Source organism: Quercus lobata, chromosome 3 (assembly GCF_001633185.2).
Source record: "Quercus lobata isolate SW786 chromosome 3, ValleyOak3.0 Primary Assembly, whole genome shotgun sequence".
In the NCBI taxonomy this organism is placed as follows: Eukaryota; Viridiplantae; Streptophyta; class Magnoliopsida; order Fagales; family Fagaceae; genus Quercus; species Quercus lobata.
The window spans coordinates 65,390,799-65,411,180 of record NC_044906.1 but is presented as its reverse complement, the minus strand read 5'-3'; the positions used below and the strand labels follow the sequence as shown (position 1 = coordinate 65,411,180).

General features: G+C 32.8%; 2 protein-coding genes across 2 annotated transcripts; both read right to left on the bottom strand.

Moving 5' to 3' along the window:
- Positions 1 to 34: 34 nt before the first annotated feature.
- LOC115982886 (probable LRR receptor-like serine/threonine-protein kinase At1g14390) lies at positions 35 to 3,658 on the bottom strand. The gene is made up of 7 exons (XM_031105622.1): positions 2,015 to 3,658; positions 1,537 to 1,670; positions 1,172 to 1,415; positions 815 to 1,008; positions 668 to 711; positions 475 to 586; positions 35 to 362 (listed from the first exon to the last, which is right to left on the bottom strand). The coding sequence occupies exons 1-7, from the start codon at positions 3,273 to 3,275 to the stop codon at positions 135 to 137; spliced, it is 2,217 nt and encodes a 738-aa protein (XP_030961482.1). The 5' UTR covers positions 3,276 to 3,658; the 3' UTR covers positions 35 to 134.
- A 4,918-nt stretch (positions 3,659 to 8,576) lies between these two features.
- Positions 8,577 to 16,706, bottom strand: LOC115981291 (polyvinylalcohol dehydrogenase-like). The gene is made up of 6 exons (XM_031103449.1): positions 16,662 to 16,706; positions 13,346 to 13,432; positions 12,664 to 13,110; positions 11,119 to 11,126; positions 9,320 to 9,923; positions 8,577 to 9,038 (listed from the first exon to the last, which is right to left on the bottom strand). Exons 1-6 carry the CDS (start codon positions 16,704 to 16,706, stop codon positions 8,577 to 8,579), a joined length of 1,653 nt encoding a protein of 550 aa, XP_030959309.1.
- Between the last annotated feature and the right edge of the window lie 3,676 nt (positions 16,707 to 20,382).

Here is a 20,382-nt window from a genome sequence, read left to right as displayed (position 1 = left end):
AAACTTAATACTAATACGATAAAATAATGCAGGGTAAAGGGAAATTATATTTACATATATTTATATGCTCATTGTATCACAAAGCATCATGACTGCGCCGGTTACAGCAGGATAAAAATTGTTCAACTAAAGCACTACATCTGTGTACTTAGGTTTCCACTGCTGTTCCATCCCTCTTGAACTTGAATTGAGTACTGCAAATTCCAGAGAACATCTTCAATTGAAGGGCGCTTGCTCGGATCTTTGCCGAGGCAGTTGATGGTAATTTCAACTGTGGTCTTTAATGATTGATATGCAAAAGTTCCTTGAATGGAGGGATCGGTTGCAGCCCTTAATTTTGATTCTGTCAAGCCCCTCTCTAGCTGTTGTGGAAAACATGTAAAATGGAAGCCAATGAATTTCCGGCTGGAAATGTATGATGGAATTGAAAGTACATATGAAAATAGATGAATGATTGTATTAGACTATTAGTACCTCTAGCTTTAGCTCATTCGTTTCACTAGCTGATGTTATCAGTTTCCCGGTAATAACCTGAAGTAGAATAACTCCCAGCTGATAAATATCCTCCTTTTCTGCAATTTCAGCTCTGTATATATAGCGCTTAGTAAGATTAGCTGGGTCTTATTGCAGAACAAGGAAACAAGAAAAGGAGACGAGGAATCAATACCTCAAATGATTGTCTTGTCCACCGAGGGGGCTCTCTGAATCTAACTGTTATATTAAAATAACAAAAATTAACACAAAAAAATAGATAAAATCAAATATGATATGCAAAAATGTATTACAAGTTAATCCGTATACAATATTTTCTAACCTTAAATGGCATGGGAATATTGTAGCTGCTAATTTTTGCTGTGAGGCTGTCATCCAACAAAATGTTATCAATCTTCAATTTATTCCCAAATATGCCAGGTGCAATCCCTGTGTGCAAGAACTGGACTCCCCTAGCAACACCTATGGTAATTGCCATTCTCTGTGGCCAGTTTAGCATATCCTTCTTTCTCCAATCTGCCAATCAGATTAAAAGATTTACTTCATTGAAGATTTCAAGTTGAAAAATGCTAAAGCGACTATCAATTTTGCTACAAAATATTTACATACTATGACATTAATTTGTGAAGTTTATGTAATAAAATTTCAGAAAGTCCATCATTCGTGCTGTTGACTTTACCATTAAGATAGTCCCTCAGTGATCCATTTGAGACGTGTTCATGAACAATAAAGACAGTGCTAGCTGTATTGGGATGGTCTTGATAAGTGACAATACAGTGTCCAAGGATGCTGACCAAATGCCTATGCCTCAGCTTGGATAACACATCCATGTGCTGCATCAAACTTTGTGACAAATGTTTTTGCTTCAATTTCAGGCTCTTCACCAGGACCACTGAACCATCTCTTACCCGACCTTTATAGAGCTGTAGCAAACAAACAAATTCGCAATCTTTCAATTTGAAGAAAATCGAATTTGGTGGGTTCATTACATTGTGACATAACTCATATACTGATCAGGAAAACAGTTTGAATTAATTGCTTTACCTGTCCTTGAGATCCTTCCCCTATCAAATTTGTTGGGTCAAAGTTATTTGTTGCATCTTCAATCTCTTCCAATGTGAAAACTCGATATGGTGGTAACCCGAGTGCTGCTAACCTTATTGTTTGGGCCACACGCCCTGTGAAAAGCCAATTCACTCGTCACTTTCATTAGCTACATAAAATGAGTAAAATCCAAAGTTCTAGACCACCCTTTAAGGGATACATTGGTTCAAAGCACTGAGCTATAAAAAATGAAAAATCTAAAGTTCTAAACCACCCTTTTAAGAAAACTTATTAGGCAATGCAGTCACATGGTTGAATATAATTGGGGATCCTAAAGTACAATACTTCCGAAACTGTATCTAAGTTCAAAATGACCATTTAAGGAATTGAATTGGTTCAAAGACTTAGATTAAGTAGTTATCCACATTATGTTCAGTAGATTTAAAGAAAAAAAAGAAAGCCAGAAGGATTGCCTTACTTGCATCAATGTATGATCTTGGGGTGCTACGAATGGACATTTTTTCAGCAACAGATCTGTTATATATGTTATCATCACTTCTATTCCTTTCTGCCCTTCTGACAATGAACAAAACCAGCAATCCAAGAACCACGGCAATTGCCAACACACATCCAATGATAACAAGTACGAGGCCCAAGTTGATGTTGGATTTGGACTCCTCTTTGCTTTTGTTTGGAGGCTTAACAGCTAATGCTTCTTTGTTGCAAAACACAGATGGATGTTGATACTTTGAGTAATTACTGCTTGACAAACAGTTCCATGAATATAGTACTGACCTGTTTGAAGAGTTTGATCCCAGACAGGATGGCAATTTTCCTATGAATAGGTTCTGTGAAATGTCTACAAACTTGAGCTCAGCATTGCATGATATATTCATAGGAAGAACCCCACTTAGTTGGTTTTGGGCCAAACTAAGATACTGAATTGAAGGCAGAGAGAACAGAGAAGGTGGGATTGGACCAAGAAATTTGTTTGAAGAGATGTCAAACTGTTGCAGCTTGGCAAAGTTCTTGACTTCTGAAGGAATCTCAGATTTCAGAGAATTGTTGCTCAATGTTATACTTACAAGACTGTTGCTTAGTGAGGGAAATTCAGGTCCAATATTGTTGCCCCCCAAATTCAGCTCTTGGAGAAGTACTAGACTTTTAAGATCCGGTACACTTCCGTTGAACAAATTATCAGCCAAAACAAGACTTGTCAGATTCTTCAAAGTACTAATTGATGAAGGAATCTCTCCATAAATAAAATTTGAGCTAATATTTATCACTTCAAGTGACCATAACCGATTGATCTTGGCCGGTAATGGACCCCACAATCCTAAGGACACAAGTGACAACACTTTCAAGTTTGAAAGCTTTGCTAGAACAGTAAACAAAGAATCAGTGGAGAATGTTTCAGATAGAGTTTGCTGAGAAACAGTGAATTTCCCAGAAGCTGGTTTTGGGCTATGAGAAGGGGAGCTTTTGTTTCCAATGACAGTAAACTCGGTTATTTGATTGTTTGTGCATACAATCGTGAGAGAAGGTGAGGGAGGGAGGTAACAAAAGCTGGTCCAATTATTCCATCCCTGAAGAGCTTCAGGGTATTCAAGAAGCTTTTGAATTTGGAAAAGAGTTCTGTTTTCAGTTGGACTTAACTGTGCAGTTGAACTAGGAGCAAGCATAGCAAGGATTATGAGTGATGGAAAAAAGAAACAGAAAGAAACACAGAAATTCTCCATTCTCTCAGGCAAATACAACTCAATGCAAAGCCTCAAATTCCAACTATATTGCAGGAGAAAATGGTTGGGTTAGTCATGCAAAATGATATAACTTAACATGAAGAACCATATCTGCAATTACAAGTTTACAACTACAATCATTTGTTGAAAGAAATGAAGCATGGGTTTGATCTCAAGAATCAATAAAGAATAATTTGAGTGATTTGGGTTTTACTCGTTGTTGCAGAATCTTTAACAAAGTTGCAGATGCATCCAAGAAATGTTTAAAAAAGGCTGAGGAGCAAAAAGGGCATGCTTAGTTGTACATACACTACCAAGAAAAGTTTTTCTTGGGAAAGTATGAGGCCAATATTTGACCAAGTGAAAAATTTTAAAACACAATGAATGTTTTCAGAGTCTTTTTCATGTTATGTTGTTAATAAAAATAATTCTTTTTGATGAGTGTTTTTAGGATATTTGTTAATGAACTAATTTAAGAAAGTTTTGATACCATTTTGATGAAAAATATAAAAAACTGTTAAAAAAATTAATTACTTTTTTATTTTCCTATAAAAAGTTTCTATAAATATTTCATAAACTCTGTATTCATAACATTGTTTAAAATAAAATAATTAAGAATTGGAAAAAAAAAAAGGAGAGACGAGAGATGAGATAGAGTGAGATTTCTATGTACTAGTAGTTAACAAAGTAAAGCAACCAAGAAAACACACAAGTGGAGTCCATTCCTGATCATATGCTGCGGAGACTATCATATTAAATTGCTAGAGGGTTCTCTAAACCGTTGATTTCTCTTGATTCTCACCATTGTAATGCAAAAGTCAAAGAAATTTTTGGCTCTGACTTAAATATACTATACATAATTACATGTATAGATGCTCCTCCATGCGAGAACCTCGGTGTTGACCACGTTATTTAAGGTAGACCCGCAAGTATCTCAAAGTCACGTGACACAAGCACGTGACATTTGTGAAGTGGTAGCCTCTTTTTGCTCTTTCTTTTTAACTTTCAGGTATATCAAAGTCATGATTCATGAATATAATGAGTGCACAACGTCAAAGTCAATATAAAAATATAACGGTCCGAAAATTGTTGCATGCAATTACATAAAGGCCCATGGTTTTGGTGACAATGAGAGTTGTGTCGGTGATAGGTGCCCTTAAAAAGTGGGGTGCTGAATTTGATTGAGAGGCAAAAGTGTGTGGACACAAACATACTTTAATGACTTATTAGTTATACCTAATCCCTTGTATCATATCCATATTTTACTTGGTGCTGCTCTTTCCAGCTTAATGTGTTTGTTTTTTGTTAATTGTAATTACCTATTTAGGTCTCATTGGGAACAAGATTTTGTTTGCAAAAGACAAATTGCAAGCAAGATTCGATGGGGGTAGTATTGTTTATTGAAGAGGCTTAATTTCATGCAAGCAAGATAATTTGGATTCTTTAATTGGATTGCTATACCCATGATTATTTTTGATCTATATAATCATTCACCTTAAGATTTATGATATGATTGGATCTTGAACCACTAGTTTTGGTTGCAAAAAGGACCTTAATATAAGATAAATATAGATGGTTCCTTTTGTTCTTATATATTAAAGTGATAGAATTGGCATTTTATAATAAAGAAGCACATGACATGCCTTGAAAGGACGGCATTCTTTTTAATATACTGCAATTACTAGCTAAGTCCTCATATCTCTTGAATGGCTTCATCTTCCAAGCTAGCATAGGGGTCACTGACACTGACTTTCTGTCTAGGGCTCTATAATTCATCACAGTTTCTACATTAGTGTATTAAGAACATTGGTCATATCTAAAAAGTGATAGATGCCAAACAAAAGCTAGAAAAGGGTATATTGGTAATTTATCACAATTTAGAAGCATAATAAATATTGAGTAGTTAGAAGGAGCTTTCAATGGATCAAATTTTGATCTAAACCCTAAATCCCATTGGATTCAGATGGAAATAGAAAAATATTGCCAGCTTGATTGCCTCTCATTATTATTGAATTATTATTTTAGTAATTTGTCTTAGATGTTGGCTTATTGGGCTAATAGCATCTCTCCCCGGATGTGAGATTTAGTTCATCGAATCATCTTACTTACACTAAACAAAACTAGTCTTAGATACACTAAGTTTTATATTAAGTGTTAATGGTTTTTTTGATAACATATTAATTGCTAATGTAAAATCATTATTCCTTAAACCGTTATACTTAGTTTGATAATTTGGACCCAATTAATAAGCCATGATTTGATTATGGTATCACTAGTTCAATGAATAAATCATTATTGCATTACAACATATTTATGAATGATGAGAGAATTAAATAAGTTTCTTTGAATCTTTTCTATTTGTTACTATATTTAAAAAAATAAAATAGCAAAGTTACAATGAAATTTTCTCAAATTAATTTCAACTCTATATCCAAACTGAAAAATAAGGGGAAAAAAGAGAGGAAATCTAAGTGAAATATAGGGTTTCAAATGGAAGAAAATGACATTGGAGAGAGAGAGAGAGAGAGAGCATGTGGTTTGAAATTTTGTAGCAAATAAGGGGAAAAAAGAGGAAAAAAAGGGAAAATCTAAGTGAAACATAGGGTTTCAAATGGAAGAAAATGACATTGTTGAGAGAGAGAGAGAGAGAGAGAGAGAGAGAGAGAGAGAGAGAGAGAGAGAGAGAGAGAGAGAGAGAGAGCATGTGGTTTGAATTTTACTTATTATTATTATTTTTGTTAAAATTATGCATGTGATATGGCCTCCATCATATTGAATGAGGTGAGGTTGAGAATGAATAATTTAATTTAAAATATTGGAGGAGGCTGCTACCATCCATTTCAATGTGAAATATTCAGCAATTCCCTTTTTGGAATAAATTCACAAATTTAATTTAATTTATTATTTTGCACAATATATAGGGAAGAGTAAAACCTCTCCAAGGATCCCAGACTTTGCAAGAAGACCACTTGATCATGCAAAATTGCTCAATAAACCTTACCCAAGGAAATATAAAAACCCACCTTCATCCTTTTTTTATGGGCATAAAGGAAATGTCATTGAGCAGGTGAGAGAGAGTACCTAAATGTCATGGAACCTCACGCTTAAAACAAAGATTTATGCTTCAAAGAGTTCTGAAAGTCTCTCACTGATATTGGGCATATACACACGGTATATATACCGCACTAATAAGGGTCCAATGCCACATGCGAAATGACATGGTGGAGAGTTTTTGCACCAAGTACTTTCATGCTGAGGAAGGAATCCCACTTCTCAACCTCCACAACAGCCAGTGGAGGAGTAAAGAAGATTTACAATGTTGAATACTGCCTCAAATTTCTAATTAGTTTTGGTTTGAGTTTCTTTGATATAAAATGAAATATTTTTCCTTGCTATGAAAGATAGGGATTCTCCTTGATATAGAATGAAAAATATTCTTTATTGAAGAAGTAATATATATGTATTTCTTGTCCATCAAGAAATATGATTGAAGTTTTATAACTAGGCATTGTTGCAAACGGTTGAAACATGTGAGAGGAGAAAGGCTTCTAGAAGAATATGAATAGTTTGGTAGACTCTTGGAGTACTATAGTAATTCATATCGTTGATAGTTGATATTTTGGTTGGTGTTGCTCGTGGATGTAGATATGGAGTTTGCTAAACCATATTAAATATTGTTGTGTCGTGTGGATGTTTTATTTTTTTTGTTTATGTGAATGCACTTTCGCTAGCCCCAAATTATAATAATTGAGATTAGAGTTTTTGCTGTTGCACAACATACTAAAAAACATCACATGTTTCATAGATGCGACGCTGGGCTGCTACGGCAAATATGGAGACCATGAGCTAGTGGAAATATGTATAGACAACAATCCTCACTCAGTATCACGCTCACTTGTTAATCTAGACATAATTCATTTCGCACAAATTTTGCAAAAGGCAACGGAATCAGTAAATTAAAGCTAGTCAAATTCATGCGCAACCAAGAAAATGAATGATAGATGGGACTAAACAACCCACTAAGGAAGAAAAGGAATACTCGTAATTTTGCTACTTTCATCACTATCATGCCACTGCTGATCGTAGATTACTACTCTTCCCCAGCACAAGAAGGGCAAAGTTATTAATCATCCATTAAAACATCAGTAATGTTACGTTCTCCATCAAATTAAATGAGGTGACAAGGACATATTTAGTTTAAAATTCTTGAGGCTAACCACTACTTCGACGTGAAATATTTAACAATCCCCCTTTGAAATAAATTCAAATAAAACTTATGTATAATGAAAATATGGTCTATTTTAGTAAAACCATTTATTCTACAATTTAAGAAGAAAAAAAAAATCATTATGGAGTAAATTTTACAAATTATACGGTTGCTCTAATTGCATAATTTCACTGAATAGTAAATACAACTAATTTTTAATAATAATTTTTTTTTTTTTTTTTTTTGTTGTTGAGAAACCAGACCAAAGGCCTGGGCCTTTATTCCAAAACACAACTAATTTTTAATAATATTTTTGGTTGAGCATGTTCTTAGCCCTTCACCATCAAGCTAAGTGTAGCAAGATAAGGCGAATAAAACTATTAAAATATAAGTCTATAGACTCTATAGTCTATACATCTTGGCATTGTTTAGAAGACCATGAGTTACTATGATTAAGGTTTCCATTTTAATCATAATGTATCCTTATATATATACACCTTTTAATGTATACTTTACACCAATAGTAACGAAGTAACTTCTTAAGGTATGAATGTAGATTGTTACGTTGAATCATATTTATTTTGTTTTCATTATATATTAATTTTTCATTTTTTTCTTTTTTTTTCTCTCTCTTTCAACAATAATTCTAACAGTGACAACAACATGAAGTAATATGTTATAATATTCTTTTATTTTTATTTTTATGTTTACCAGTCCCTAGTATCTTTAGTGTTTGATTCTAATCTTAATTAATTGACACTTTAGAAGCATCAATTCTTGTTGGTAATATTACATGTAAAGCCTCCTAAAACAGGAATTTCTATCTGTTGCTAAAGCACATCTAAACATGCAATTTGTTAACTAAATAAAATGTGAACTGACATTCACTTATCTCTATGTCTATGAGTCATTGTTGGACTTGTTAGTTCCTAGTTCCTACTATGAATAGGTCACAATGAAAGCACTTTCACTCGTAGTTACTATAGAGAATGAACGTCTGCCATAATTTTATTCCAAGTATCTCAACATGAAATGTAAATGTTGACACTAGACACTATTCTTTCCATGGCTTTAGTAAGGATGATGAGGCTCTCTCACACAACGCAGAAAGCATAGAGTGAAGTTCCAGGAGTCCAAGTAGTGTGGAATTTTGCTAGGCCTACTGTATATCCATTTCCAAGGTAAATGCACCCATAGCTCACTGATATACCTCCATAAACGGTAGCACCTGTATTATTTGACCATAGAATTTTCCCAGTGTTGGCATCCATGGCATATATAGGACCATTAGAAGCAACGGACCCCGCAAAAACAACACCATTGGCTACCGAAACAGGTGCTTGGGCAGTGTCATTACTACGGTTCGCTGTGGACCACAAAATTTCACCAGAATTTGCATCCAATGCCACCCTTGCACCTGCTGTTGTAGTCTGGTTTGATGGTTTTAATGTGAAGTTCTGTCGGTTGCTGTTGGCAATGTTTGTGTACACTCTTCTTCCGTCTGTGGCTGCACCCCATTGCCCTGATCCTCCCTCCTCTCCACCCGGTCTGGCCAACTAGAAAATTCGTCAACTTTAGTAACACATTAAAATAAGGACAACTGGACATGTCAGTTATGAAAATAACAAAGAGTATGACATAAGATAGAATAGAATGACGGAAACAAACAATATATGTGATCGCCCTAATTAGTCTAGGCTACCAAACTTTGGGGACTAAAAAAATTTGGTTGTTGTATTTATATGTACTAATGTACCATACGGATTTTGTTTTGTAAATAGAACTTGGTCACCGCTGCTATGTACAATGTATTGATTTCACTTTAATGACTCTTTACCTTGAACCAAACTATGTTGCCATTGTTACGATCTAAAGCCCAAGCAAACCCACTTTTCTGCACGGCTACCACTACATCACCTATTGTTCCATTAGCTAATATGCTTAGCAGCATTGGAGCCTCACCAAATTCTGCAGCGACATTAGTCCCTGGTGGACAATCAGGGTTATTAGGTGTTAAACAAGAAAAATAGAATATGTCATAGCCACCCAATTGCCTTGACCATATGATCTTCCCAGAGTTCATGTCCAAGGCCAAAATTGAATTGAAATGGATGTCTGGCCCAATGCACTGATCAGGTTGAGTAGGTGGTGTTGTCTGATTGTTCTGCTTTTCTTGACATTCTGTCACATTGGCTGGAGCTGTGTACAGGTTCCCAGTTGCTACATAAACATGTCTCCTGATTATGTCAATGGAAGGGCTACTTCCCCATATAGCAGCACCCGCGTAATCTCCTAATTTGCCACCATTGTCAGGAAGCATATCAGTCTGCCAAAGGACTCTACCGGTTCGAATATCAAGCTTTACCAAGCTGCCTCGGAATGTGCAACATTGAGCAGCTGGTAATGCTTCTTCTAGTGATGAAATCCCAACATAGAATGCCCTACACAGAAAACAGAAATATTAAAAGTAAAGAATTTTATTGCTGTAGTTGTTTTTTTATATGAGAATAATCAAGAATCCCTTCCTCAATTACTGTAACAGTTGAATTATTACAAATAAAAAATAAAAAATCATGGAAAAGAATGAAGTATAATGAACTTTATATCTTCTAGGTAGGGGTGTCAATGTTCGACTCAACCTGCGAACACGACATGAACCCAACACGGGTTTTTTCGGGTTAGGGTTGGACTTTAATGGGTTTGGGTCATAAACGGGTCGACTCGAAAGCGACACGATAAGAAACGTGTCATAAGTGAGTCAACCCGCATAACCCGTAATAGACACGTTTGACACACCAACTTATTTGTGTCAACCCGAAATGACCTACTTAACACAACCCGTTTAACTCATTTAACAAATAAATATTTATTTTATTTAGATTTATCAAATACCTTTTATATCCAATATATATTTTAAATTTAAAAATAAAAGTGAGTAATTACAAAAATTTATAAGGGATATAATTGGAAATTGAAACTTTACAAACCCTAGAACTACTAATACTTTTTTTTTTCTTTTTTTCTTTTTTGGCATAGAACTTGCACAAATAAAATTGGATGAGCTTGTGGAAGATGTTATGAATTTGGACATCAACAAAGAATCTATGGATGATAACCGTGGTCATAGTCAAGATTAGTCTATATTGTTTACTCAAATTCTTTCAATATTGATACTTATCATTTGACGAGTTCCAAGGATATTATATATATATATATTTTGAACTATGTTATTTTATTTTTGTTAAACTTAGTTATTTTGAATTTGGGTTGAAGTGTATGCACTTCTTTTGGAGTGTAAAGAACTTATTTTCTAGATGAATGTTATATTTTTGTTGAACTATATTATTTTGAATGTGAGTTGAAGACTAGAAGTGTATGCACTGTTTTTTGGGATGTAAAAAAAATTATTTCTAGATGGATGTTATATTTAATATTATGCAGGTTGAAATGGGTTATGTTAAATTCGTGTCAACCCAACGCGACTCGTTTATTAAGCGTGTCAAATGGGTTGGGTCAGGTCAACCCGCCTTATTAACAGGTCGGGTTAGAGTTAAAGAATCATGACACGATTATTAAATGGGTTGGGTTAGGGTTGAGCCATTTAGTCTAATACTCCTACCTTGACACGACACGAACCCGACATGCTAACCCGAATTGACACCCCTACTTCTAGGTTGGTTTCAATTAAAGAAGGACCAAATAAGGAAAACACACGTAGACTATTAAGTCCACGAGACTAATATTGTTGGCTCTTTTAGGCAATTGCATAAATACCTCGAGTGGACTAAGGTTCCATAATTTTGGTTTTATAGGTTCTTAAGTCTACATGATAGTTTGAAAAAAAAAAAATTTATATCTCGAATGTTTTCTTAATTAAATATGATAGATTTATTAGTATATTGATGATTTACCTAAACGTTTAGAAAATGTTTTAAATTAAGTAATAGAAAATACTAAAATTGACATATCAAATTATTATTATTTTTTTTTGATACAATTGACATATCAAATTAGATAATAAGGCTATATACATTCTTTTTTAAATGATGTAATTAATGCCAACAATTTTTTTTTTAATGTTTTTTTACAATACTTGTTATAGTTGTTTTTACATAATTTTTTAATGGAATTAAAATTAATAAAATCTTACCTAAGATTAATTATGTCATAATAAAGATTAATTGGATTATTCATGTTATCAATTGAAAAGAAAAGAAAAAAAAAAGAATATAAGAACTTAATTATAATTTTCAAGCTAAATAATTATAATAGTAACTTTTAAATAAAATTTTTATAATATAACAAGTTAAATTAATATCATTTGATTTAAATTTAAACATACCAAAATAAAATTAGTTGTTTTTAGCCTTAAATGGCGTCTAGCCAACTTGTAAATCTGTATAACATTTGAGTACATAAGTGTGCAAATGTTAGATTAAGTTGGGTTGGCTTTAGGGTAACTTTCAACCCAACCCAATCTCAAATTAAAAAATTCTCTAAAAATCAACCCAATACAACTTGTAAGCATCAAGTTGAATTGGGTTGGTTGGGTCGTTGGGTTGGGCCACAAAATTAAGTTTTTATTAAATCATTGAAGCCCACTATCTTATATATAATTTTAATTTACACAAATAGTCTTAACATTCCAATTTTATTAAAATTAAGGGTTAAAAAAAAAAACTAAAATCAAACAAACAAATTTAGATTAGATAAATCAAATGAACAAATTTAAATCACATATAATTTTCAAATTATATATAGCATGAATGGGGTCATTGGGATTGACAATTTTTGCCAATAAAAACACGGCCCAACCTTATGCCAAAAAAAGAAGAAGAAGCCCAACCCAAGGTTTACAAATAATATTTTGAGTCCAACACAAGTTACACAACTCATGGTTCACGAAAAACCTGTCTGAGTTATTGGGTGATATACACAAATTACTAAACACAATTTTATACACATCCCATTTTTGAATTAAAGTCAAGAATTTGAATTATTGTAACTTCAAGTCACGATTTCAGTTTAAAAGTTGGATATATATAAAATTGTGTATAACAGTTTGTGTACAACAGGTATTACCTGATTAATATATTGGGCCGGATTGATAGGATTAATACACAGTTACACACCCCATGTCCCTATCTAACAGTATTGAAGGGTATATGAAGGATGACTAACCCCAGGAAGGCTGTTCGATCCAGACACGGTGATCAGCACTCGAGGACGAGGGTCAAGTTGAGTCGACCAAACGAGCTTCCCGTTTGATCGATTCAAAGCAATCACAACAGCAGGTCCATAAATTCCAACAATTAAGAGTTCATTAACTATCGTTGTTGTTGATCTTGACACAGTTACATTCACAACAATTCCCGTTCCATTTAGTCCGGCTAATTCACTAAGGTTCCGCTTCCAAATTGAAGCACCAGTGAAAGCATTTACAGCATACAAATATCCATTCCATGATGGGAAATAGACCACTCCACTGTCTACTGCTGGGGTTGCAGATATGTCTTTGCCAGCAAAGAACTTCCATTTCAGCCTCAGTCTTGACACTGTCAATGGGTTTATCAGCACTTCATCATTCGCGTACCTTCGATTAGTAATATCTTTCCCATGATTGAGCCACTGAAACCATATATATCAAACTTGAAAGCTTCATATTAGTGTTCTTGAGAAAGTGTGAAAAAAACTAAAAAACAATGGAAAATGAGAAGGAATCTCATTCATCAGATATATACATGAATTCTAAGAGTGTGTGAGTCTTACATGATCGTAGGATCATATATATGATGCATAACATAATTATCTGTGAAAAACCCTTTTTCGGTTTCTTTGGTTGGAAAGAATAAATGAGGCTTACAATTGCAACTGTGTTATCCACCACTGCAAATAAGCAGAGTGCCAGGACAATGCTGTTGACGGTGCCATGATATTTCTGGGTCTGTTTCTAAGCCATGGATTGTTAAATGGATAACATCAAGGATGAGGAGGTATATGTGACTGCCTAGCTAAGCTAATTTATAGTTTGGTGTGAACTGTTGATGTGGCTTGAAATTACTTAAAAGTGTAATAAATATATTATTACACCTTACTTGCGGTACATGGCATTGAATCAGTAAATCACATTAAAGTCTGCTACATCTCTAGCCCAACAAGAGTTGTATTATTAGGAGTCCCTTTATTCAATATTTGTTACTTTCTTTTGTGTGCTGAACTTCTTTATAACCTACCCAATTTTAATCAGCCACTTATTTTCTTTCTCTAGGTAATTAATTAAGGGGAGGGGAGCTATAGCTGGTGTGGTTTGAAATTTTTTTTTGCTTCTAAATTTGGTTATTTGTGAGAGTATTTGAGTTTTGGGTTTGAGAGTTTTTATATTTTGTATGGATGTAGGTATATTATATCCAACCACGTAAATTCTTGTATATATAAGTACAACTATTGATTTAAATTTTCTTTATCGGTATTGATTTAAATCTTGGGACTGTCATTACACATTTTGAACTATTTACTTTAGTAAATTTTACTGTACTATTTTTTCCTCATCGCAGACGTCCAACTTTCTATATTTGGAAATTTAGGTTGTTTATGCAAATATAGTATGTGATGTTTGCAAAGTGAGCTTTATCAGCTTTAAAGCAGGCATTATTGAATTTTATAGTGATTGAGATATTCCATTCAGCTTCTTATCCGGAAAGAGCAGTTACATAGTTGAATTTGGTCAGATCTAATAGAATGGTCCTCATGGTTGAAAAAACTTATCTTTAAAGCATATACGGAACCTTTAGACCAAATCTCTTTTATTTGAATTTGGGGGTGGCAATTGGAGTTCAAGGCAGAGGTGGTGACCGGTTGGGCGGTAAATGAACCGAGCCAAATATAAAAAAGTTCAGACTTATTCATTTAATTTTATTTTGAATATGAGCTGAGTTCAAGTTTATCATCAAACAAGATTACATGTTCAAACTTGGTATATTTACTTGCCGAGTAAGCTCAAGCTTGATCATGAATTATTTGATTAACTTATTCTTTTCCTATATATAGTAAAACTATGAGTAATTAAATTGTTTTATCCCTTTACAAATTTATGAATTTTTACTACAAATGGATTTTTTATGTTATGAATAAATTACAAATACTAATCTTGGTTTATTTACAGCCCTACTGATAGGAGTTGAGGAAAGAGGTGAGAGGAGTAACTAGTTGAGAAGAAGATTTCGGATTTGGTATAGGGTTGGGGATCGATTGAGAGATGAGAGTTTGATAGAAGAATTTTTTAGTGTGTGTATATCATCGTTAATGTCCTCCTTTAGCCGTTCGAGTAGTGTAAAACCCAATCTATTTGTTGGTGCCAAACCAGTCAAACAACCCTAGTTTAAACCACTCCTTGGATTTTTTCTTGTAAGTCTTTTCCCCACTGTGACCATATTGCCTATGTTCAAACTTATATTTTCACTACATGAAATTCTAAATTGGATATGGTCGTACCTTAATTAATTGAATTGGACATTGCATAATTAAATTTAATTATTCAACTTGATTAATTGATTAATTCAACCGGATCAATTTCAATATATCCAACATGTACTGTTCTTAATTTTCTTTTAAATTTAAATTTATTTCTTATTAGTTTCTTATTGACATGTGTGGTACGTAAACATGTTTTTTTTTTTAATAATTTTATTTTGTTAGGTTCTGTTTGTTTTTTTTGTTTTTGTTTTTGTTTTGTTTTGTTTTGTTTTTTTCTGTTTTTTTTTTTTTTTTTTTGTTTTGTTTTTTTTGTTTTGTTTTGTTTTTTTTTTTTCATGCTAGTTAGAAATCTCTTGATCATGTTGTCCTAGTCTCCAACTAATATAAATTTATGAATGGAGACTAATGCTTATATATCTATCTATTTATGGGATATTTTATACAAAAAAAATAAATTTTATAATCTATTTCCCCATTTATAATTCCAAATTTAGATCATAAATTTTTATTTAAGTTTATTTGAAAATTATAACCATATTAACTGACATTTTTGTGCTCATTTATATATATATATATATATATATATATTTATATTTATATTTATCTTCTTTGTAACTCACTGATCCACTAAGTCTATAAATACTATATGGCTCTCTTCTTCCACCTATTAGAGAAACATACATTAGTCTAATGCATAATAGTTAGAAATATTTCTACGAATTCTTTGAATTCTTCGTAAGTGGTTTTTTTTTACTATGTTATTACCTGATATAAAGGATAGTACTTTTCATTTTTCTTAGTGGTGCTATGTATTATGATAACAACACAGGTGACTGTGTTGTATCTCGAAGACATGCAACATATCTCAAGAAAGTTTGTTGTATCGATTGATTTAGCATTTTGTAGGCATCATGTAGATAAATGTCAGTAACACAATGAATTATGTAACTTTTGCCACAGCTCACCTATAAGGTGAGTTGTAATTTGTGATTAATAAAGTTGTGGACTCACATTAGACATATGAATCCACCATTTTTTTTTTCTTACCATTCACAACTGATCATATGGGCTGGTAGTGGCAAAAGATGTGTAATCTTTTGAGATCTTAATATTTTTTTCAGCCTATATCAAGACTAAAATATGAAAGTCCCTTTCGAATTCCATAGAGCCAAAGCCACTTGGGTTGCCATCTCTAAATACTTTGAAATCCAATTTTGGCTCTGTGATTCAAAGGGGACTCTCAAACTGTTGTCTCGACTCTCGATCCTTCTGCATAGTGATGGTGTTCTTGATTAGAACCGAGCTCTTCTTTCGTATACTGGGTGCCCACTTATACATTATATCTCCGAATTTTTAAACTTTCTTGATCATGGGCGGCTTTGGATATCAATTTTGAGCCCCAGCCAATCTCCTCAATCATTAGTTGGGTTTTTGCCTAGATTGGGCCTGAACAGCCTTATGTAGTCCCTTTTTGTTTCTATAAAAAGTATTATTAAGCCGAAACAAAAAACTCACACACTATGAAGATCATGGTTTTTAATCATTCTTTTTTTTTTTGAGCAAGAGACGATAGGTTTTTAATCATTCTAATACTAAGGGGAGGATATAAAATTTTACTCCACAATGTTGTTTGGAAAACATTGGGCCAAAAAGCCCATTGGAATAAAGGGACAGACGTCACAAATGACAAAACCCAATTGAGGTACCCATAGTGTAAGATACAACTGAGCGTTTTGCCCACCACCCTCCATGGCATTACCTTTGATTGACTTCGGCCGATTTATAACACAACTACTCGGTAAAGATTGATCATGTTTGAATAGTGAATACTCACTATAACCATGGAGGCTGGCCGAAATGATCACTTGAGAATGGTAAGGTCGGGGCAACAAGCCAATTAGGAGCAATTCCTATTCAATTAAAGGGCTAACACAATTTTTTGACGTGGTTCAAGGGTTGTGTGGTATTAGACCTATCCCTCATATTTAAGATATTAGTGTGTAACTCATGTATATGTATGGTACAATTAAAAACAATCACAATTACACACATATACAAGTTCAAATTATATCTATTATAATGGTTACACATTTTTAAGTCATAAATATATACATAAGTTATAATTTTTTTTTGGTTGATATACACATAAGTTTATCTTCTTCTTCTTTTATTTTATTTATTTTTTTTAATGGTTTATTTATATCAGACTCTTCGTCTTTTGTATAATATTAACTCACCTAAAACAAAAATAAAAAATAAAATGCGTGACGCAAAATTAGACAACAATTGGAATTTAATTTGACATCTGATTGGATTTTTTTTCTTAGTTTTAACTTTATATTTCCCTAATGTCCTTATAAATTCCCTATAAAAATACCAATGCTAGATTCCAAACAAGGTATGAACACTCTTACACACTTAGAAAAATTCTTCTTAATTAACTGTAGTACCTGTTACCAGCCCCATTGGCTAGTTGTGGATGTAATTAATATGTCTCGGTTGCAATTTCTATTCCAATGAGATCTGCTCATAATTCTCATTCTGGCTGTGTCTTTGGACTTTGGTGGCTCCCATCATAAAGTTTCTATTACCTATACACTAAAAAAGTAAAAAATTCTTTTCGCTTCTTTACTCTTTTGCTTTTATGACATATACTCTCCGTTTAAAGACAACTTATTTAGCTGAAATTAGAAATTTTTTTACTGAAAGTATTGTAGATAAAGTTAAAGGTTGCTAAAATAGTACAGTGAGACTCATAAATAGTACTAAAAAAATGTAATAAGACCCATAAATAATAGTAAAAATAAGCTGAATAGTAGTAAAAATAAGTTGAATAGTAAAAAAAACTAGCTTTTTAAGTCAATGCCAAACACAACCTTAAGAGTATCACATGATTTTCATAAAATAAAGATATCTCTCTCTCTCTCTCTCTCTCTCTCTCTCAACTCGAAGTAGGTTCATTGTAATTACAAGTTATATAGTAAAAATGTTGTTATTAAGTGCTTTATATTTACATTGTGGACATTGTCATTCAAGTTGAATCACGTTGAATCATTGTTTTGCTTTTCTCTTTCATCTTTTTCAATTACATAATTACATTACGGAGAAAGTTTCTCTGCAAACTGAGTTGCAGAGAACTCTCTCCAAACCGTGAGGTGTCAAAAGGAGAAAATAACACCTGGCCCACTCACTAAAATTCAAATTCAAGTGAACTCCATTAACCCAAACGTTTAGCACTCTCCTGTTATATTTTTTTTATTGAAGGCCAGGTGTCATTTCCTCCTTTTGACACCTCATGGTTTGGAGAGAGTTCCTGCAACTCAGTTTGCAGAAAAACTTTCTCCATTACATAATCACTCAATAAGTTTGACAATGTCAACATTATATCATAGAGCAACTATGTTACCCTTCAAGTTAGTCCAAGGTTAGCCCAAAGTTTTCTAGCATATAAATTTAACACTGGATTCATTTTAATTAAATACATATACGAAAGATAGCCATTAAAGGTTTTTGCAACGGACATAAGCGTCAGGCTGAACCATAGTAATTCCTTACTTTGCTTCCAAATTGTTTTTTTAATTATTTTTTGTTTATTTATTTTTCAATCACTCATCAACAATTCCAATAGTACATCATATCTGCTTTCTATCCTTAAAGAAATACTCTCCCTTTTTTGCTTTGTGAAAGAAAATCTCAACGTGAAACACTAAAGGAGGATTCATTATTGCCATATACAATTTGGAAATTTTGTTAAAGGAAATCTCAACGTGAAACACTAAAGGAGGGTTCATTATAATCATATAAAATTTGGAAAATTTTAATGTAAAATTCTATGGTGAAGAATCTTTATAAATTCTTATATATCATAACATAACGTGAAAGACACTATTTAGCAATCATAAAAAAAAAAAGAAAGAAGAAAAAAAGAAAAAAAAGAAAGACACTCTTTAACATTTTATTGGTATATATATGTTAATATGAACTGATTCAAGTCTTATGAGCAGTAAAATCTCGGAGCACAAACTTCTAGTTCATGCTAGAAAGATAGTGTACAATATTCGAAAGTGATGTTTGGATTTTCCATTAAATTAGATTTCCACATACTTTCACTATAGTATTTAATTGAAATTGAATTTGTTTCATCGATGGGAACATTTGATTAATTTAGTTTTGATAGGCTTTTGTCAGTTCTAAAATTGGCAGTCTTTATGGGCATAACATTGGGGAAATTATTATATTAATGTTGATTTTATTTATAAGGTATATTAATCTGAATTTAATTACGTGGTAAAAGAATTTTTTTTTTGGGGGGGGGGGGGGGGGAAGCTATATAGAAGACATTCTTGAAACATCTTTAAATAATAAACCAAGTTTTAAGCATGGAATAATTAATTATCCACTTTTTTTTTTTTTTTTGGTAAACAGGAAATGTCATTAACAAGAACTATTAATTATCCACTTTTTCTTTTTCTTACTTTTTTTGTTTTTGTCTTTCAAGGCAATACCACAGCAGGCTTCATTTTATAGTACAAAAACTGATGGACATTGTGATCTCCACAACCATCAATTTAGCATTATAGAAGTTTGTTTGTCCTCCAACATGAAGAGTAGTATTATAGATCGATACTACACTACAAACACCATGACCTGTTTCAAACCTTTTTTTTTTTTTCAAGGGTTCGCTAAAATTTGTCCAAATAAATAACACTAAAGTATGGGACTATTACTAAATTTATTAAGGACCTTTGAAATAATTAACACAGCCCTTCAAAAATAATTAATACAACCCTTGAAAGAATGACTATTACTAGATTTATTAAGGACCTTGAAATAATTAACACAACCCTTGAAAGTATGACTATTACTAGATTTTTTCTTAGTTTTGACTTTATATATCCATAATGCCCTTATAAATTCCCTAAAAAAATACCAATGCTAGATTCCAACCATGGTATGAACTATGAACACTCTAACACACTTAGAAAAATTCTTCTTTAACTGTAGCACCTATTACCAGCCCCATTGGCTAGTTGTGGGTGTAATGAATATGTCTCTCTTGGTTGCAATTTCTATTCCAATGATGATCTGCTCATAAGTGTCTCATTCTAGCTGGGTCTTTGGACTTTGGTGACTCCCATCATAAATTTTCTATTACCCACACTAAAAAAGTAAAAATTCTTTTTTCTTCTTCTTTACTCTTTTGCTTTTATGACCTATACTCTTAGAAGTATCACATGATTTTCATCAAAGTAAAAGATGTATTTCTCTTTTAACTTGAAGTAGGTTCATTGTAATTACAAGTTATATTGTTAAAATTTTGTTATTAAGTGCTTTATTTTTATGTTGTGGACGTTGTCATTCAAGTTGAATCACGTTAAATTGTTGTTTTTGCTTTTCTCTTTCATCTTTTTCAATTACATAATTACA